Source organism: Eulemur rufifrons, chromosome 5 (assembly GCF_041146395.1).
Source record: "Eulemur rufifrons isolate Redbay chromosome 5, OSU_ERuf_1, whole genome shotgun sequence".
NCBI classification, from domain to species: Eukaryota; Metazoa; Chordata; class Mammalia; order Primates; family Lemuridae; genus Eulemur; species Eulemur rufifrons.
In genome coordinates this window covers 33,514,533-33,535,845 of record NC_090987.1, presented here as the reverse complement: position 1 = coordinate 33,535,845, position 21,313 = coordinate 33,514,533, and the positions used below count along the sequence as shown (strand labels likewise).

Sequence of the window (21,313 nt, the reverse complement as noted above, 5' to 3'; positions counted from 1 at the left end):
TGCACCTAAACTAGTGACACAGTTTTGCCATCTTAATGGTAGCTTGTTTATGCCAGCAGCGAAGCAGCCTGGAGAGTGAGTGGCAATGAAATCGAGAAAAGCATTTTCCACAGCTTGTTGTGAATTGAATATTTTCCTTGCGAGAAGTGGTCCAAAGCCTGGAAGAAGTGGTGGTCCACTGGTGCAAGGTCTGGTGAATATGGTGGATGACAGAGAGTTTCCAAGTTCAGGCTTTGTAGTTTGAGCAGTGTTGTGTGTGCAACATGTGGTCTAGCACTGTCTTGCAAGAGGATTGGCCTGTCTCTATTGGCCAATCTCGGCTGCTTAATTGCAAATTGCAAGCATCCTCATCATTTCGTCCAATTAGTTGCAGTAGACATCCGCTGTAATTGACTAACCAGATTTCATGAAGTCGTAGTAGATAATACCAGTGCTAGACCATCAAACAGACATCATTAACTTTTTCTGATGAATATTTGGTTTTGAACTGTGTTTCGGCACTTCATCTTTATCCAACCATGTGCCAAATGCTTACAATTGTCAAAAAGAATCCATTTTTCATCACATGTAACAATATGGTATAAAAATGATTCGCCTTTATGTCATGACAGCAAAGAGGCAAGCTTCCAGACAATTTCTCTTCTGATGCTTGATTAGTTCACCCAGAGCCCATCTGTCAAGCTTCTTTACCTTGCTGATTTGTTTCAAATCAGCTGGAATAGCAATGTCAAACCTTGCTGCTAACTCATGCATAGGTTGAGATGGATTTGCTTTCTCTACAGCTTTCAGCTCATCATTATCCACATTGGTCTCAGGTCACCCCCGTGGCTCATTTTCAAGATTAAAATCACAAGAATGGAACTTCTCAAACCATCAACATATCGTGTTCATTAGCTACATCCTTCCCAAACACTTTGTTGATATTTTGAACGGTCTGTGCTGCATTTGTTCCACAACAGAACTCATATTCTAAAATAACTTTAATTTTTGACTTATCCACGGTTTTATAAAAATTGCTATAAAAAAAATTTTTGAAAGATAATCACAAGCCAAACCATACATTTGAAAGAATGAGTATGTACCTTCACAATAAAAATAAAACAAGAGATGTCAAAGTGAAATGTCAGAGATATCAATTGTCAAACTTAGCACTTAAGGAAATTGGACATTTCATACTTAATAACCCAATACTTATTTTGGGATAAAATCACTATTTTGCTCATACCCCTTTCCATCTCTACAAGTTCTTTGTTTGGAACTGAAACAGCAACCATGCTACTAAAGCATGCTACTAAAAGTTTCCCCAAGCAGAATGTACTTTGTCTTGGTAAGGAAGGATAATATGTTCTTCCTTCTTATTAAAATAAGATGCACCCCAAACTATATACTATTCAAAGATGATGCCTGGATTTAGCAAATGTTGTAAATCAAGAGTAAACAGAATAGATAAAAGGTGAAAAAGCATCAAAAGAACTCCCTCATTTTAGAAAAATTAGACAAACATGTTAATTGGATAAATGCAAAATAGCTGATTGGCAAACAAGATAACAGGCAAGGAGTAGAGGGAGAACAATCTGGAAAACTGATACCACCACAAGAAACACCTGTGTATGATGAAGATTCTTTCAATTCCATCAATGTGTCTTTCCAATGACTGTACCAAAGAATACTAGCTTTGACTGATCTGATGAAGAAAATATGGCACTGTTAAGCTAGGGGGGTTATGACGTAGATATCTTTTTTTTTTTTTTTTTTTGAGACAGAGTCTCACTTTGTTGCCCAGGCTAGAGTGAGTACCGTGGCGTCAGCCTAGCTCACAGCAACCTCAAACTCCTGGGCTCAAGGGATCCTCCTGTCTCAGCCTCCCGAGTAGTTGGGACTACAGGCAGGCACCACCATACCCGGCTAATTTTTTTCTATATATATATTTTTAGCTGTCCATATAATTTCTTTCTATTTTTAGTAGAGATGGGGTCTCGCTCTTGCTCAGGCTGGTCTCGAACTCCTGAGCTCAAATGATCCGCCCACCTCGGCCTCCCAAAGTGCTAGGATTACAGGCGTGAGCCACCGCGCCCGGCCATGACGTAGATATCTTAACATCTATTTCTTAAACAGAACAGATGAAAGTATGCTGACTCACATTAATGGTAAAAATCAGAAACATACTCCTGGACATCTAGAGACTTAATATCTTATTAAAATGGATAAAATCACTTTTTTATAGTCTCCAAAGAGTATTGTTCTGTTATAATAGAATTTTACTAAAATAAATTCAGTACTTTGTATCTCATTCCCAGACTTCAAAGCCAACATAAAAATAAAGCTTAAAGGAGGTGCCTTATTGTAGTAGGGGAAGAAGCTGAAGAAATTGTTTTCTTCTGGTATGTAGTTTATCCTAACCACTTGGGATTCTTTTAAAAATCTGCCTAAAGAGTTCAGCTATAGTAATGCCTTCACCTGCTTTTCAAGGCAAATAGCACTGCATCCTCCCTTACATGGACATACTAGCAGGGACCTGAGAATATAAGTAATATAATTAGAGAAAATAATTTCTTACAACCAAATCATGACTATATTGTTCCTACAGACTACATACCAAACCACTTTAATAGACTGATTAAAAATATAAATTAAATAAGGCCCCCTAGGATACAGATAGCTAGACAGTATATGTGAGAATCCTTCTCTGAAGAAATCATATGGCCCCCAAGAAAAAAAGTGTAAGTATTAATAATAAAAACTGTGCAACCCTCAAGCCTAGTCATAGCCTTACCAACCAATAAAGAAGTCCACTGATAGGCTTTTCTTTTATGCCCACTCAGTGTTTTAATGCCTCCATTTGAAATAGAAAACAATGACACAGGCTCACCAAACATTTGAGGAAAGTTTTCCAACATGAAAAAAAGACCAAACAAACAAAATAAAAATAATAATGGAAGAAAAGGCACAGGATAGAAGAAAATTTAAAAACAACAAGAAGCCAACAACAGTTTACTAATATCCTCAGAGTTAAGATACTACAACATAAAACAAGATCTGCATGGCAAAAAAAGGAAAATCCAGGTAACAGAAAAATGTCTTGGGGGGGCGGGTATGGGCAATATATATATAACCTGAACTTTTGTACCCCCATAATAAGCTGAAATAAATAAATAAATAAATAAAGTATATGGGCCAGTGCAGAATGCTAACCTTGGCACAAAAAAAAAAAAAAAAAAGAAGTCTCAAGAAAAAAAAAAAGAAGGAGGCGGCCAGACATAGTGGCTCACATCTGTAATCCCAGCACTTTGGGAGGCCAAAGTGGGAAGATCACTTGAGGTAGTTCAAGAAAAGCCTTAGCAACAAAGTGAGACCCCATTTCTACAAAAAACAGAAAAATCAGCCAGGTATGATGGCACGCACCTATAGTCCCAGCTACTCAGGAAGATCACTTGAGCCCAGGAGTTGGAGATTGCAGTGAGCTATGCTGACACCCCTGCACTCCAGCCTGGGCAACAGAGCGAGACCCTGTCTCAAAAACACAAAAAAAGAGAATAAACATTTAAATTTCAATAGCAGAGTCAGAAGATGAAACCAAGGACAGTCATACCCAGAAAGTAAAACAAAAACACAGAAATGGACATTAGAAAAAAAGATAAGAATATTAGAGGATCAACTCAGGAAGTTCTACATTGAACTAATAATAGTTTCTGAAAGAACAGGGAAAATGATGGGGAAGAAATTAAAAGAAAGAAGAAAATTAACTTTGCAGGACTAAAGAGTATACATGACCAGACTGTCAAAAGAAGCTACTCAGTAATATGAGGGAAAATGGAGTTATAACAGGTCCAACATGAAATTTCAAAGTAGCAGGGATAAAGAGCTTCTAAAAATTGGAGGGACAGGGGTGATATGTATCATAATAGCTTTCAGCTTTTTAAGAGAAATACTTGAAGCTAGAAGAAAGTGGATCAATTCAGAGGGAAATGATTTCTAACTAATAACATAAACAGTCAAACTATCAATCAAGTATATAAAACAAGAACATTTTAAGACATTAATTTCTCAAAAATTTTATTTTTCATGCAGCTTCTCTCAGGAAACTACTGGAGATGTCCTTCAGCAAATCAAGGAAATATAAAAAAGATGTGAATAAAAGACTACAAAAAAGAGAAAGGAAGGAAATGCCCACGATGACAGCTGTGGAGCAGGCCCTGGAGAATAACCAGTTCATCATGGAATAAAATAGTGTTTCTCAACACATAATTTTCCCCCAATGAGTGTTTTTAGACTTTTTTCCTGATCACTTTCTCCCACCACCAAAAAACCTTTTTAAATGATACCACAGGTATATTGTGTATCTATTTATGTACCATGACCCTGTGGAGAGCCACAAACCATTATATATTATATCTAAGATATTTTGCCCTCCAGGGCCAATTTTCACCTCATTGGGGGAATGATATCATCCCCACTGAGAATGCATGGAGTAGAAAGAGAGAAGATTTCTGGAAAGGAATCTTGATAAGTGAGTTATTTGATAAATTAATCTGTTAAGTAGAAAATCCTATTGAAGTTTGAGAGACTAGCAAGAGATACAAGGAATTTCGAGCAAAATGTTTTTTTTTTTTTTTGAGACAGAGTCTCACTGTGTTGCCCAGGCTAGAGTGCCGTGGCGTCAGCCCAGCTCACAGCAACCTCAAACTCCTGAGCTCAAGCGATCCTCTATCTCAGCCTCCCGAGTAGCTGGGACTACAGGCATGCGCCACCATGCCCGGCTAATTTTTTCTATATATATTTTTAGCTGTCCATATAATTTCTTTCTATTTTTAGTAGAGATGGGGTCTCGCTCTTGCTCAGGCTGGTCTCGAACTCCTGAGCTCAAACGATCCGCCCACCTCGGCCTCCCAGAGTGCTGGGATTACAGGCGTGAGCCACCGCGCCCGGCCGAGCAAAATGTTTTTTAAAAGACAATTACTAACTCCTATAAAAACATACTGTACAAGAAAGCCCAATAAATGGCTCAGCAGTGAAGAAGTTAAGAATATTTAGTCATAATATTATAACAGTGAATATTAACCAGAAATTATGAGATAGGGAAAAGGGAGGGGAGTAATTAAGCTAAATCCTTATCAAACATAATGAGACATCAATAAATAAAATGAAAAACTTATTAAGCCATAGAGAAGCATATAAAAATATTACTTAGAAACACATAAAAAATACCAGAGGAAAACACTAAAATAATTGGTAGGGTGGGGGCAGGGAGCAGATCACTGTTGTTTTTTCCTTGCAAGTCTTTTCAGTATTATGTCTATGTGCATATTTTATATCATTTTGATAAATTAAATTTTTTAAAAGTAAAAGATATATGGGCTTTGGAGGTTAACAAAATACTTGCATTATAAAAAGAGATACTTTTTTTTTTAATACGATAGGTAACCCTTCTCTAGGTCCCCTTGGTACTCTGGCATACCAGTTACGCCACATGTCTATTATAGTGTACTATGATTATAATGTATTATAATTAGAATGTACTATAAGTACTGATTAACACGTTTGTCCCCCTACCAGACTGTGAACTCATAAAGTATGTCTTATTAATCTTTATATCTCAATGCAAAGCATACAGCAGATAAATATCTGTTGCATGAATAACAAAAATATTAAGATCCTATAAAACAGAATCACAGGATTAGAGGTCTGAGAAAAGCCTTAAGAAAGAATCTAATCAAATTTTCTTATCAAGACAGAAACATTCTCAGAAACACAAAGTGACTTATTCAAGTTATCTGATTAACTAATGGCTATGGAAGTATTAAAAACTTGGATACTCTATCATTTGATTAATTACCCTTCACACTACAACACTAATGACAGGAAAATAAGAGTTCAAATTCCATTACTTTCTCAGAGAAACATCCAAATTTTTGCCTCATATTGAAAACATATGCCAGGAACTACTCTAATGTGTACTATATCCTGAAATTCAGATTCTTTTGATTGGTAACGGTAATCATAATGTTCTAAACTTAAAATTATCAACTTAACCTATCTTGTTGGAATTAAAATTAATGGCAAAGAATGAAGAAAAATTATAGAACATTTAAACAAAATAATTCTGCAAATATTTCTAACTATACAACTCAGAAAAAACCAACTAAGTTTGTGACCTAAAATATGCCCCTTAAGTTCTCTGCATATGTTTAGCAAAATCTTTACGCAATTAGGAGGTATTAAAGTAGTATAGCATAAAGTATATGGCCAAAAAGATTATTTTATTAGGCTGCTAAAACATAGTAATTAGATGATGTACCTTTTTTTTTTTTTTTTTTTTTTTTTGAGACAGAGTCTCACTCTGTTGCCCAGGCTACAGTACTGTGGTGTCAGCCTAGCTCACAGCAATCTCAAACTCCTGGGCTCAAGTGATCCTCCTGCCTCAGCCTCCTGAGTAGCTGGGACTACAGGCATACACTCCCACGGCCAGCTAATTTTTTGTTTCTTAGTTGCCTGGCTAATGTTTTCTAATTTTAGTAGAGATGGGGTCTTGCTCTTGCTCAGGCTGGTCTCGAACTCCAGACCTCAAGAGACCCTCCCGCCTTGGCCTCCAGAGTGCTAGGATTACAGGCATGAGCCACCATGCCCGGCCCAGATGATGTACATTTAATCTTTTCCCTCTAAAAAAACCTACCCCATGTCCTTCAATTAGTTAAGACTTTTGAATATTATCAAAGAGTTACACCAAATACTTCTTTTTTTTTTTTAAGAGACAGAATCTCCCTCTGTCACCCAGGCTGGAATGCAGCAGCCCAACCATAGCTGACTGCAACCTCCAACTGCCGGGCTCAAGCGACCCTCCCACTTTATTTATTTATTTATTTTAATTTTTTTTTTTTTTTTTTTTTTGAGACAGAGTCTCACTCTGTTGCCCAGGCTAGGGTACCATGGCGTCAGCCTAGCTCACAGCAACCTCAAACTTCTGGGCTCAAGCAATCCTTTTGCCTCAGCCTCCCGAGTAGCTGGGACTACAGGCATGCGCCATCATGCCCGGCCAACCCTCCCACTTTAGCCTCCTGAATAGCTTAGACTACAGGCGTGCACCACCATGCCCAGCTAAATTTTTTTTTTTGTAGAGACAGGGTCTCACCATGTTGTCCAGACTGGTCTCAAACTCCTGGCCTCAAGCAATCCTCCCTTCAGGTTCCCAAAGTGCTGGGATTATAGGCATGGGCCATCACACCCTGCCTGCTAACTCCCTTTACATATTAATATATAATTTCACCTACCAGTCTTTTTATGAAAACATTTACCATTCAAACCAGATTAAGAAGCACTCATAAAAGATTATATATTTATATATATTTTATAAACACTTCCTCCACTTAACACCAAGCAAGATAAAAATACAATAAACTTAATGCTTTTTAATTAATTATATTGCTTATGTCACAAAAGAATATGTCATTTTTTATCTGCTGTTCTTTCATTCAACAAATATTTATTACGTGCATGTTCTACATATTATTTTAGGTACCAGAATAAAATAAAGAGCCAAAGTTCCTGGGACTGTTTTTCAACACTGCATTCCCATGCTGTAGCATTCAGTAAGCATTTAAATATTTGTTGCACGATCTCCCAAGTCTAACAATTACTTTCTCAAACAAAAAAAAAAATTTTCATTAAAAAAAAAAATAAACCTTGTTACATACCACTGATGTTAAGGTCATAATCTCCTGCCGTAATCACATTAGCTACTAATCCTTCTGCAGGCTGACTGCCAGAAACAACATCATTCAAAAGCTTCCGAATGGCTCCAGGCTGAGGTGGCTGGGTGATAATGTTGCTTACTGCTATCTTCAAATTTTTAATTATGTGAAGTTGATTATTAGGATCTCTCATATGAACTTTAAAAAAAAAAAAAGAAAAGAAAAACTTAATGTTAATTCTATACAATGCACAATAACCTCAAATTGGGTTAATGGTTTACACACAAAAAGGATGCTCACATCAGAAACCAGAAATTCCAAATGGAACATTCTTCCAGAAATATAACTGGTTTACAACATTCCCTCATATTCCAAAAGGGCTAGCCAGACAATCTACGAACCATAAGATTCCTTCCTCTCACACAATGCTACTGCTCACAATTTCCCTACTGGAATTCCTTTCCTTTCTACTATGTTTGGAGTTTGCAGAAATCAGCCATCATCCATACCGAATCTCTAATTCTCGCTTCACACTAAGGCTGGTCCACAGCGTAAGGTCTGTGGTATCAATACTAAAAACAGTAAAGGGAAAGAAAGGGGAATTAAACGCTGCACGTGGGCTTCCTTCCACTTTCCCTAGTCTTCTGCTCGCATTCTCAGCCTCTATTTCACTATCATAAAAATCAATGCCCATGCTGGTGTGGGATGTTGATGGGGGGATGCTGTGCATCTGTGGGGGTATGGGGTATGTGGGAACTCTCTGTACTTTCTACTCAATTTTGCTGTGAGCCTAAAACTGGTCTTAAAAATGGTCTACTTAAGGCCAGGCGTGATGGCTCATGCCTGTAATCCTAGCACTCTGGGAGGCCGAGATGGGAGGATCCTTTGAGTTCAGGAATTCAAGACCAGCCTGAGCAAGAGCGAGGCCCTGTCTCTACGAAAAGTAGAAAGAAATTAGCTGAACAACTGAAAATATATAGAAAAAAAAAGTAGCCGGCCATGGTGGCGCATGCCTATAGTCCCAGTTACTTGGAAGGCTGAGGCAGAAAGATCACTTGAGCCTAGGAGTTTGAGGTTGCTATGAGCTAGGCTGACGCCACAGCACTCTAGCCTGGGCAAAAGAGTGAGACTCTGTCTCGGGGAAAAAAAAATAGTCTACTTAAAAAAAAAAAAAAAAATCAACGCCCAGATTGCTTCTCCTAGCCCAGTACCTCCTTTTTCTACCCTGCTATAGTCCTTGCTTCAGTGTGAGATTTATAACCAGTAGCTCAGAGCTTCAGGACAGAGAATAGGTTCTGAGGTGATTGTAGCAAAAAGACAGTGTCTACAGTCTGCTATAGGAAATGTGTGCATATATTTTTTCATATAAATATAATCAGACAAGATGATTAATTTCCACAGCAGTATTAAAAGCGGTCCATTATAATGAAGTGCCCAGCTTCTGGAGTCAAACCTTAATTTAAATCCCAATCCATCACTTATCAATTGGGTTATCCTGAACAACTTTTTAACTTTTCTGTGTTTCAAATTCCTCATCTGTGACATGTCATTAATACCTACTTCACAGGTTTAAGGATTTAGGTGAGATACTTTAAGTGTAAAGCACTGAGCACCATGTTTGACAGTAAATGATGGAAGGGCTATTAGCAGCAGCTGGTACAACATCACCTACTCCAACTGCATCATGGGTCATCATACATAAATAAGAGGCAACTTTGGATAACTGGTTCTGGGTATCTACCCACAAAAAAAAAATGATACTTTGTTTTCAATGGAAAATGTTTGATATCAAAATTCAGACCTGCCTATATTTTGAATAAAGTATCCAAAAAGACTTTCCAAATTTCTTATGTGTACTCTCTGACTTCTAAAATTTTTAATTAAAAAACCTAAGTCTCAGAAATATTTTAAAAATACTGTATATAGCACAAACATATACACTTGTCAATATAAATTATGTACAAAAAGTAAACATGTAAATTCCATCATAGTGGTTGCCTACATGAAGGAAGGAAGGAAAAGGGACTAAGGAAAGGAACTTCAACCGTATCTGTGTTTGATTTCTTTTAAGAGAAAAAGATAAAAAGCAAATGAGACAGAGGGTTAATATTTGTTAGTTCTGGGTAGTGGCGAGCTGGATGTTTCTTGTATTCTCTGCATTCTTCTGTAATTGTTATGTTTTCTAATTTAAATAAACACACACATGCCTCTCTCTATAGTTAAACTTCCCAGCTGGTCTAATTACGTGAAGAGAAACCCCCCCCCCAAAATAATAATAAGACAATACTATGGTACATTTCTGTTATCTTTAGGAACAGGCTGCACAAGTATTTTCCTTAAAGTTGGTCATAACTGTCAAATAACGTAAGTAGATGTGTGTGTATTCAACCTCTCTTTGGCTAATAACCTTTGAGTGTTCTTAAGTGTTAATACAAAATGATATTCTAGTTTTGTCCAATATTCAGGGTGAGTTTATCCTGAATATTGGGCAAAACTAGAATATCCTTTTTATAAATTCAGAAATGAGTTATTAGGTGTGGTAGCCAGCCTCTGAAATGGTCCCCAACAATTCCTATTTTCTAGTATTCACACTTTTGAGTGTGAATATTCACTCAGAGTGTGAATATTTTTCAGAGAGTATCTAATACGTCTAGTGCTCTATGAAATGTATTTTGAAAATAATGATTATATTTTATGCATTTAGTTAGCATACAAAACTTTATAAAGAAAACCTCAATTGCTAAAAAAATCATAACTTGCATAAAAATGACACAAACATGTATATCTAAATTTTGAAAAACAGACTTGAATGTTATTCAAAGTTTAGTACTTGAAAACCTTGGAGATTAATTACATACTTACACCAACATGGAATTAAGATTGATGAAATATTTCTAACTAAAAGATATTTAAGAAAACTAAAGGCATTAAGTGTCCTTCAAAAGATATTTCCTAATCTAATTTGCCAGTTTCAATAGAAACCATGCAAGATTTACATAAAAATATCATTCTATTCTTATCTTTTTAATCCCTTAAATAAACTTAATCAATTTCAAGATGATAATGATATATATGCCACATACTTTCAAAAGTTAGTGTTCACGTGAAATTTTTTTTTTTTTAGACAGTCTCGCTCTGTCACCTGGGAAGAGTGTAGTGGCATAATTATAGCTCACTACAACCTCAAACTCCTGGGCTCAAGTGATCCTCTTGCCTCAGCCACCGGAGTAGCTGGGACTACAGGCATGCGCCACATTTGGCTAACACTTGGCTAATTTTTCTACTTGTAGTAGAGATGGAGTCTTGCTCTTGCTCAGGCTGGTATGGAAATCCTGAGCTCAAGCAATCCTCCGGCCTTGGCCTCCCAGAATGCCTTAGATTATAGGTGTGAGCCACTGCGTCTGGTGAAATTTTCTTGAAACTTATAAAATGTTTAAACAATATGTTGAAACACTGTTTAGAATTACCAAATAACTATCACTAAGCAAAAACAATACGGCTTGATAAATTAATACCACCACCACTACTCTTTGAAATAAACAGCCAGTGGAAATTCTTCAAGAAGTATTGGGATCACAAAATTTGTGTCAAACAATAAATACTTAAGTCTCCAATATATATCAAGTATAACAATCAGAGAATATGTATAACAACCATTTTAAACAATGTAATAAATACTTTTCAGGTTTTAAAAATGTGTCCAGGCCGGGCGCGGTGGCTCACGCCTGTAATCCTAGCACTCTGGGAGGCCGAGGCGGGTGGATTGCTCAAGGTCAGGAGTTCGAGACCAGCCTGAGCGAGACCCCGTCTCTACTAAAAATAGAAAGACATTATATGGACACCTAAAAATCTATATAGAAAAAATTAGCCGGGCATAGTGGCGCATGCCTGTAGTCCCAGCTACTCGGGAGGCTGAGGCAGTAGGATCGCTTGAGCTCAGGAGTTTGAGGTTGCTGTGAGCTAAGCTGACGCCACGGCACTCACTCTAGCCTGGGCAACAAAGTGAGACTCTGTCTCAACAAAAAAAAAAAAAAAAAAAAAAAAAAAAAAAAAAAAAATGTGTCTAAGGAACCTAAAATTGCCTAATACATTCACTTTTTTCTTTTCTAATTTTTTTTTTTTTTTTTTTTTTTTGAGACAGAGTCTCACTCTGTTGCCAGGGCTAGAGTGCCATGGCGTCAGCCTAGCTCACAGTAACCTCAAACTCCTGGGCTCAAGCAATCCTTCTGCTTCAGCCTCCTGAGTAGCTGGGACTACAGGCATGTGCCACCATGCCCGTCTAATTTTTTTCTATATGTTTTTAGTTGTCCAGCTAATTTCTTTCTATTTTTTTAGTAGAGATGGGGTCTTGCTCTTGCTCAGGCTGGTCTCGAACTCCTGAGCTCAAATGATCCTCCCGCTTCAGCCTCCCAGAGTGCTAGGATTACAGGCATGAGCCACCACGCCCAGCCTGCCTAATACATTCATACGTCAAGTCTAAGCTCTATTTTCAAGGTCCTACACATGAATAGTACTTAAATTTGTTCTTCCACCCACCCCTCTCTTCAGTATAGGTTTAAATCATGCGTTTTTCTACTGAAACCTACAAATAAGTCTTCTGAAAATACTTGGTACTATACTTGACACTACTTGGTATCTCAACAGTCAACGTAAATTTTTACCCTAAATAACAGCATACCTGCAGGCCAGAAATGGAGTCCAGTCATTTTCTAACATTCCTTTTTCCTTCTAAGGAAATTTTTTAGTTTGTTTTAGTTAATCATATTCTTAAATTACATTGCCTGAAGTGATACGCTCAGGCTTCACTGCCTGAAGAAAGCTATCTCTGTAAAGAACCCCAAAATGCATTTACCAGCAAAACAACTAAATCAAGCGAGCTATGACGATACCACTGCACTCCACCCTGAGCAACAGAGCAAGACTCTGCTCCCCCCAAAAAAGAATAATAATGCTAACACCCAATACCTACTTTACATAGCATGCATTCATTCATTCATCTATTTTTGGAGACAAGGTCTGGCTCTGTGGCCCAGACTGGAGTGCAGTGGCCTAATCACACATAGCTCACTGCAGCCTGGAACTCCTGGGCGATCCTCCCACCTATTCTTAGAGCTGGGACTACAGGCGCACTTTACCATGCTGGGCTAATTTCTGTTTTGTAGGGACGGGGTTTTGCTACGTTGTTCAGTCTGGTCTTGAACTCCTGGACTCAAATGATCCTCCCACCTTGGCCTCCCAAAGTTCTTGGATTACAGGCATAGCCCAGCCTAGGTTTTCCCTTTCAGTGCTTATTAAATCCTATGTTATTGTCATTTTAAATTTGAGAACATTGAGGCATACAAATGTTAACTTGCCCACAGTCTTTTATCTGGGAAAGATTTAAAAACAGGCAAAGTGACTTAAGATATTGTGTTCTTAATCACTAAGTCATCTACCTCCTGACAATATTTAGAATTACTTATTTACACTAGAGAGCAATAATATCCAAAAGAAATATAATGTAAAACACATGTATAATTAAAAATTTTTAGTAGCCACATTAAAAAAGTAAAAAGAAACAAGTGAAATGTTTGTTATTTAAGCCAATATTTCCAAAATGTTACCATTTCAATATGTAATCAATATAAAAATACTAATGACATATTTTACATTCTTTTTTATTTCTAAGTCTTTGAAATTTGTGTGCATTTTACACTGACACCTCAATTTGGACTAGAAATATTTCAATTGCTCTACAGCCATACGTAATTGATATTTACTGTACTGGACAGTGCAGGCTCATTATCAGTACATTTCTAATCTTCCTCCGCAGACTGGATAACATTTAGGGAAGGAGTATAATGAGTTGGCCATTACTGGATAGGTAGACAGCTGGTAGAAAGGAAGAGGGTGATCATTCCCTATTAAAGAGAGGGATACGGTTAGAATTGTACAGGCAAAAGGTATAAATTATGATTGAGTGATGGGGGGACAGTCAGGAAAACTCTCCCTAATGGGGTGTGGAATAGTAATGCTTGGATAAGGGAGGATCCTGAATTCTACGAAGCGGATTTAGGATTTCATACTTAATGGTAAATGTGAGGTAGTCATAGATTCCTGAGCAGTATGAAATTCTAGGAAATTCATGAGTTGTGTGGTAAGGATAAACAGGAGTTGATGTAAATTTTAAAGTTTAAGATGATTAAGACATGGACTAGGGTGGTAGCATTAGAAATTTGGCCACCGCACCTGGCCTATTATTCTATTAACAAAGCAGAAAAGAGCACACACATTAAAGTCAAACTAGCTCTTCAGTGTTTGGTTGTTTGGGTTTTTTCTTTTAAGAATTTAAGAATGGGCCAGGCGCGGTGGCTCACGCCTGCAATCCTAGCACTCTGGGAGGCCGAGGTGGGCGGATTGTTTGAGCTCAGGAGTTCGAGACCAGCCTGAGCAAGAGCGAGACCCCATCTCTACTAAAAATAGAAAGAAATTATATGGACAGCTAAAAATATATATAGAAAAAATTAGCCGGCATGGTGGTGCATGCCTGTAGTCCCAGCTACTCGGGAGGCTGAGACAGGAGGATCGCTTGAGCTCAGGAGTTTGAGGTTGCTGTGAGCTAGGCTGACGCCACGGCACTCACTCTAGCCTGGGCAACAGAGTGAGACTCTTGTCTCCAAAAAAAAAAAAATAAAATAAAATAAAGAATTTAAGAATGTAGGCCCGGTATAGTGGCTCACGCCTGTAATCCCAGCACTTGGGAGACTAAGGTCAGGAGTTCCAGACTAGCCTGGACAACATACTGAGACTCTACAAAAAATTTAAAAATTAGCCAGGCATGGTGGTGCATGCCTGTAGTCCCAGCTACTCAGAAGGCTTTTCAAGGTTACAGTGAGCTATCATCAGGCCACTGCACTCCACCCTGGGTGGCAGAGGGAGACCCTGTCTCTAAAAAGAAACAGAATGTAGGGCACTTTTTGTTCTTGTTGATTTAGTACAGCACTGATGGCTAAGGTACAGGCGGAAAGGCTGAAGAAAACCAAGAGTTTCCAAATTTTGGTTTTTTTTGGACAGCTCCCTCTTTAAATACAAAAGCAAATTTGTAATGGAGCTATCTCCCTAAGAACACCTGTGGCATGTAAATACATGAATTTATGGTACAGCACTTATTTTTCTGTGGATAAGTCATCATAACCAAAGAAACATCACAGTCGTTTTGCTTGACACAGATTTATAATAGAACCCCTCATTTTATACAGACCTTAACAAAAAACTTTACTACGTTTGCAAGATATTGACTAAACCATACTTGAAGTTCTATTGAGTTTATTTTTCCTTAATAAAAAATTCAAAGCTGGAGAAAACAGGTAATTCCTCAATAAAAGACACATTTCTCTGATTAAATCCCTGAGAAACCAAATTTTAAAACTTTTCCATCCCTATAAATTTAGATAATTCCAAATATCTAGGTTATGCAAAATACTGTATACCTAAGTAAAATAGCTGAAACAGTGATTTAGATTGAGAGAAGCCTCAACGCCAGAAGAATGTAATATTTAAGACAACTCTGAAAGTTCAGTTTAACACCTAGGGGAAGATGACAGGTCTTCCTTACTCTTAGACCTCGTCAGTCTAGGAGGCAGCATCTTCCCACCAACCAGCCTTGCAACTTCCTAATTCCTTCCCTGTTGCCGCTGAGAACAGTCTCAACTCCCTTCTTCGGGACTCGCTTTTTTCTTTATACCGATTACTTAACGACCTGGCTTGTCCGAGGAAAAAAGTAAGTGCCTAGAGAAACTAGAGGTTAAGACCGCTCCATCTTGACAACCTCAGTCAGGGCCCCTCCTCCAGCCGCCACCGGAGTGCCCACAATCCCAGACGCCACTCTACCGGCTCCTGGACGTAAACACCGCCCTTCTCGCCCCTGGCCGCCCGCAACTTCCTTCTCCCGGCCACGGCTTTGCGGGAGCCCAGTGAAAAAGAGAGGATATCACATACCCTCGGAAGTGAGACGAGAGAAGGGCTTAAGGAGCTCCGCGAAGCTGAGGTGATTGAGACGGGTGAGCCGCTCGGCTTCGTCGCTACACAGCGCGGCGACACAGGGGACGAAGGAGTCTGGGATTAGCTCCTGCACTGATTGTACACACTGGGCCATCGCCGCGGCAGAGGCGGCGGCGGCGGCGGCGCCCGCCCTCCAACCCACCCTCAGAGTTGATCCTGTCGCAGCAGCAGCTACCGCCGCCGCCCGGCGGCCTAGCCCGGCCGGGCGGGGCCCCGCACTGGAACCTAGAGACGAGTAGAAGGAACAGACGCCGCCGCCTCAGCTCCCAAGAGCACACAGCACAGCCCCCCTCCCTGTCACCGCCGCTCCTCAGCGCTCGCCCCCGCGTCCTCGCATTCCACCCTGATAGGTGGAGACGGCGACAATCGCCACTTAGCCCTTCGGACGGCAAATCCTTGGTCACTGCCCGACCGGAACCGCCATGTTGAGGCCGAACTCTGACCGACCGGCAGTACTACTCCCGGCAGCCCCCGCGCGCGCCCATCACGTGACTGTGTTAAAGGAGGCGGTAGGGATGGGGGAAGAGAGCTGAGGAAAGGGAAGTGGAGAGCGACGGAAGCCGGTTTGGAGGCTGTAGCCGGAAGTGCTGTGCGAATGCCCCCCAACTGGGCGGGGCTGGGGAGGGGCTACGGTGCTGTGGGCGGAGCCAGGCGAGGGAGGCTAGCTACTGCGGGTTGTGCCAGGTTCTCACGCTCCTACTGGGCAAAGCAGAGCCAGGTGCTACCCGCAAGCGAGCAGACGGGCACTGGCGATAGGTGCTGTCACAGTGACAGAGGCGCTCGCTCACTTTCCACATAGGCCAGGCTTTTTAGGCGCCCCAAATACGCTCCCTGGCTGCTGTGGACAACTGATGTGGCTGTTCGCACTGCTTCCTGTCTATTCGTTCTGCTTTTCCCACGCTGCTGATGGAGCCGCAAAGGACACCTGCCCACGGAAGAAGGTGTGCTGCCTGCCAGGTGCTTGGGGGTTTCGCTGAGGCTGACCTGAACAGTCCATGTATCTTTTGAACACAACCATGCTTTTAGAAACGCACTGCCACTTATGCGGACTCAACCAGTGAACAGAATGTATATGCTGTTGTGGGTGCTGCAACTAACACGAATGTAGGGGGAAACTCCTGCGCTGCTGCATTTTTGTTAGTATCGAGGAAGGGGTGTGCCTGCAGACCTCCGCGTTGTTCATCCGCAGCCTCTTCCTTTCTCCACTCTGCGTGTGTTTATTTTATAGGGGTGGAGGTACGGGAAGCCAGTATTTATGTACTGTGTGGCGTCCTGAACTGGCTTCCATTCTAGTTTTCATTTTTATGGATTGTTCCTGTAAAGAAGTAGAAGTGAATAAAAAGAATTTTACTATTGTGCCACCCAGTTGTTTGAATTCCTTCTGAGTTGTATACCGGAAATTTAAAATGTAAGGGAGGGAAAAAAATGCACTTTTAAGTTTGTTTATCTGCCTGTTTACTTTTTTTTCTTTTCTTTTTCTTTTTTTCCTTTTATTTTATTTTTTGAGACAGAGCCTCACTCTGTTGCACTGGATAGAGTGCAGTGGCGTCATCATAGCTCACTGCATCCTCCAACTCCTGGGCTCAGGTGATCCTCCTACCTCAGCCTCCCAAGTAGCTGGGAATACAGGTGCGCGCCATTTTCTATTTTTGGTAAAGACGGGGTCCCGCTCTTGCTCAGGCTGGTCTTGAACTCCTGAGCTCAAGCGATCCTTTTGCCTCAGCCTCCCAGAGTGCTAGGATTACAGGTGTCAGTCATACAGTCACAGGGCCAACCCCTATTTCCTTTTTTTTTTTTTTTTTTTTGTAGAGGTAGGACCTCCCTATTGTTGCCCAAGCTGGTCTTGAACTCCTAGCCTCAAACAATCCTCCCAAATCGGCCCCGCAAAGTGCTGAGATTACAGAAGTGAGCCACTGTGCCTGGTGAAAAATGCACTACTCTTATCGTGGTTTTATGGTGTGTTAATTAAGGAGGTTTCCCTAACATCAGTGTCTCAAATTGTATGATTTTTTTGGCACACTGAGGTTTTTAGCATGGTAAGAATTTATGACAGGTGAGAGGTATGCCTCGCTAATGTAAATTAAGAAATACAAAGTAGGAAATGACAATAGGACATAATGATATGATGCCTTGGCCACAGAATAAGTTAGAAAAGATAGCATGTGCAAGTTAAGGATCCGGAAATTCATTTCCTTAAAGCTATCTATGCCTGAGCACCTCTTGGAAATTATTCTTATATCCCCAGGGGTACACATAATCCCCTTCTGAATGCTTCTGATCTTAATCCCTTACCCTTTATAATGTGAGAATCTCTTATAATTGAGTGTGACTCAAGTTGTAAGATTTATTTATTTTGTAACAGGACTCCTAAATGCAAACATACTACTTTGTCTGGTACTCAACTAAAAATAAAAGTTAAAAAGGCAATTTATTTTTGTTGAAAGTAAAACTAGCTGTTTAGACTCTTTGAGAAGGACTTTCAAGAGTAATTTAGCCTAAATGGATTTTTTGAGATATAATTCATACACCATAAAATTCACCCTTTAAATAAGTGTTCAATTCAGTGGGTTTTAGTATATTCAGAAAGTCATGCAACCATTACTGTTATCTAATTCCAAAACATTTTCTTCAGCCCAAAAAGAAGCCTGGTACCTATTAGGAATTACTTGACATACCCCACCAACCCCTGCAAATCACTAATCTACTTTCTGTCTGTATAGACTTACCTATTCTGGGCATTTTATATAAGTGGAATATGCAATATATGGCCTTTGTGTCTGCCTTCTTTCACTTAGCAAAATGTTTTCAAGGTTCATACATATTGTAATGTGAATCAGTATTTCATTCCTTTTTATGGCAGAGTCTAAATAGGTTTTGTTTTATGCATTGACACTGCAATCTAACACCACATCCATACACAGTGTTTCTAGTGAGTAACCACTGTAAAAATCTATTACTTTCCCAGTGTATCGTGGTGTTTTTTTTGTTTGTTTGTTTGTTTGTTTTGAGACGGGGTCTTGCTCTTGCTCAGGCCGATCTCGAACTCCTGAGCTCAAATCATCCACCCGCCTCGGCCTCCCAAGTGCTAGGATTACAGGCGTGAGCCACTGAGCCCGGCCTTCCTTTTGACAAGGTACTATTTGAACTGTGGATATCCCTTAAAGGAGATATTACCTGTGGCCATAGTAGCAGACCTTTTGGTCAGGATCATTTCAATGTCAAAACAAAACAAATTAAACTTATACTAACTTCAGCAAAGAAGGTACTTTAATGACTCATCTAACTGTAGGTAAAGGTGGGATAAAACTCACAGGAAAAAGGGAAGAGCTGCAAGCATAAGGGATTCAGGGACCAAAATCCAGGACTCATCACTAGCAGGACTTTTTTCTTCTGTCTCTCATCTCTAATTCTGTTTGGCTTCATTGTTCAAGAAGCTTCTCTCCACATGGTAGGGTCTGCACACATTCCCAATTATCCTCTCAGCTTAACAAATCAAGCGGAAATGGAAGGATCAATATATCAATCCCAGGTCATTCCTTTTAAAAATGGGATGGAGATTTTCCTATAAATGCCTCTGATTTATCCTGCTTGTATCACATGCCTTTCTCTGAGCCAACCAATTTCCAGGGGGGCGGGTAATATTACTGGACAGAATGGGTCATATATTTCCACTCCTATAGGAAGGGAGATAGGATCTATGACTAGAAAAATGGGAACAGAAAAGCTTATTGGACAAATAAAAACAATACCCATCATATACCACAAAGTACCCGTTAGCTTCTCAGCATCCACACATACTCTTCTTCTCACATTCCAAGAATGCCACTACCCAGTAATTATCCCCTTTAAAATTGAAATAGACTCACCTTGTACCCAAAAACAAGCAAAAATCACATCTAGTCACCACACCCAGTTCCAAACCCAAGGATCTCTGAATGATGTGTGCTCTTCTTGGTCAGGTCTTCATGGCCCTATTACCAAAGGCTAAAGTTTAAATGAAAACAACCCCAGTCAACAGTGGAGGAATATAGGAAAATCTCCATCCCATTTTTAAAAGGAAAGACCATTTACAATGATCACTGGACAAGAACAGCAAAAATTTATACTCCAGTCAGTGGAATGAATCTCATGTTCAGTCAAACTGATCTGCCTGCTAGGAGGCAGATCCTCCAAGGCCATTCCTAAGAGAGATGAGAAAGGTAGAGGAAGAATGTTCTCTTAAAGCCTGCACCCAGTTTTTGTTCACAAAATTATAAGGACTTGGGAATTACCTCAGAGAATTTTCTAGGATGTGTGGGTACAAAATCAATAAGGGACACATGTTCTTTCCAGTTTGTTGGTCTACCATCTTCTAAAATGTCCTCATCTGCAGGATTTAAGCTGAGTCACTGCCACATCTGCTTTCTAGCCTGCAGAAATAGGGAAAAGAGAATGGTAAAGCACAAGTCTAATGGTTTAAAGTCAAATCATAGAAATGCCATTCAACAATTTCACTCACATCCCACTGGCCTCAACGAGTCTCATGGTCATCTTATATTTATCTGTAAAATAGGCTGTAAAACATAGTTTCAAGGGTTCTGTTGCTAAATGAAGAGGAGAATGAATATGGGATAACAGATAGAGGTCTCCACCACATTTTATTAGGAATGAGGTACCCAGTATTGTATGGGGTCTAGGCTATCACACTACTCTGTTTCTCTGACTTGCATCACATGCCCTTTGGACAATTCACCTGTCCAGTAAAAGTGAGGTGCTATGATTGCCCAGGCTGGGTCATCTGCCAGCTCTCAAGGCCAAGAGGACAGGGTCTGTCTCCAAGAGAGGAGAAGCTTGCTGGACAAAATAACAACAATAGCACAACCAATTAAGAACCTCTTTTCCCAGTAATGAAGATGAGATCCAGCTTCTTTCTCTCCCCAAACAGAAGAATCCCATCGAGTTTATGCTATGCAATGGTCTTATACTTTGATATCCTGCTATCAAATGTTTTGGGGTTGTTTTATTTTGTATGTATGATATTGTCAGTCTCACTGATGGCTGGTGCTGTCAAGTTTAAAGAATATAGACACTGAAGTCAGAGAAATCTGGATTCAAAAGCAGCTCTTCCACTTGTGAATAAAAATCCTATCACCATTACTGATCACCATGCATCCAGTACGGTGCTATGCCTACATTGTCTACTACTGCTTCTCACCTGAACCCTAAAAAGTGTATATGTTGCCAATTCTCAGATGTAGAAATGCAGATGCACAGACCAAAGGTAATAAGCACTGAAGCCAGAAACAGAACAAACTCAGTTTAACCCTTAGAGCCTTGATCACTAGGATAAATTGCTTTTCCGTGTAAGTTTCCTTGTTTTGAAAGACCTACAAAATTTTAGTTTCCAATAGTATATAACATTTTAGCAAGAAATCTGTTACTTTAGACAAGCTATTTATCTTTTCTGAGACTTGCATTCTTTAAGCTTAGAAAGTTGGGACCATAATAGATTTATTGTATTCATTTCAATGTGAAGATCGGAGTCTATCATTCATTCCACTATTATTAAATTTCACTTATTTCAACAGCAGATGGTGCTATTGAGTATT

The 21,313-nt window shown here is 39.7% G+C and overlaps 1 protein-coding gene across 1 annotated transcript in view; it reads right to left on the bottom strand.

Moving 5' to 3' along the window:
* Positions 1–16,186, bottom strand: part of TRAPPC8 (trafficking protein particle complex subunit 8) — an 84,434-nt gene extending 68,248 nt beyond the window's left edge. Inside the window, exons 1-2 of the mRNA XM_069468500.1 lie at positions 15,663–16,186; positions 7,689–7,883 (exon numbers count right to left, since the gene is read on the bottom strand). Coding sequence (XP_069324601.1) covers positions 7,689–7,883; positions 15,663–15,819 — 352 coding nt within the window. The 5' untranslated portion in view covers positions 15,820–16,186. The remainder of the gene's footprint in view (positions 1–7,688; positions 7,884–15,662) is intronic.
* Positions 16,187–21,313: the final 5,127 nt, after the last annotated feature.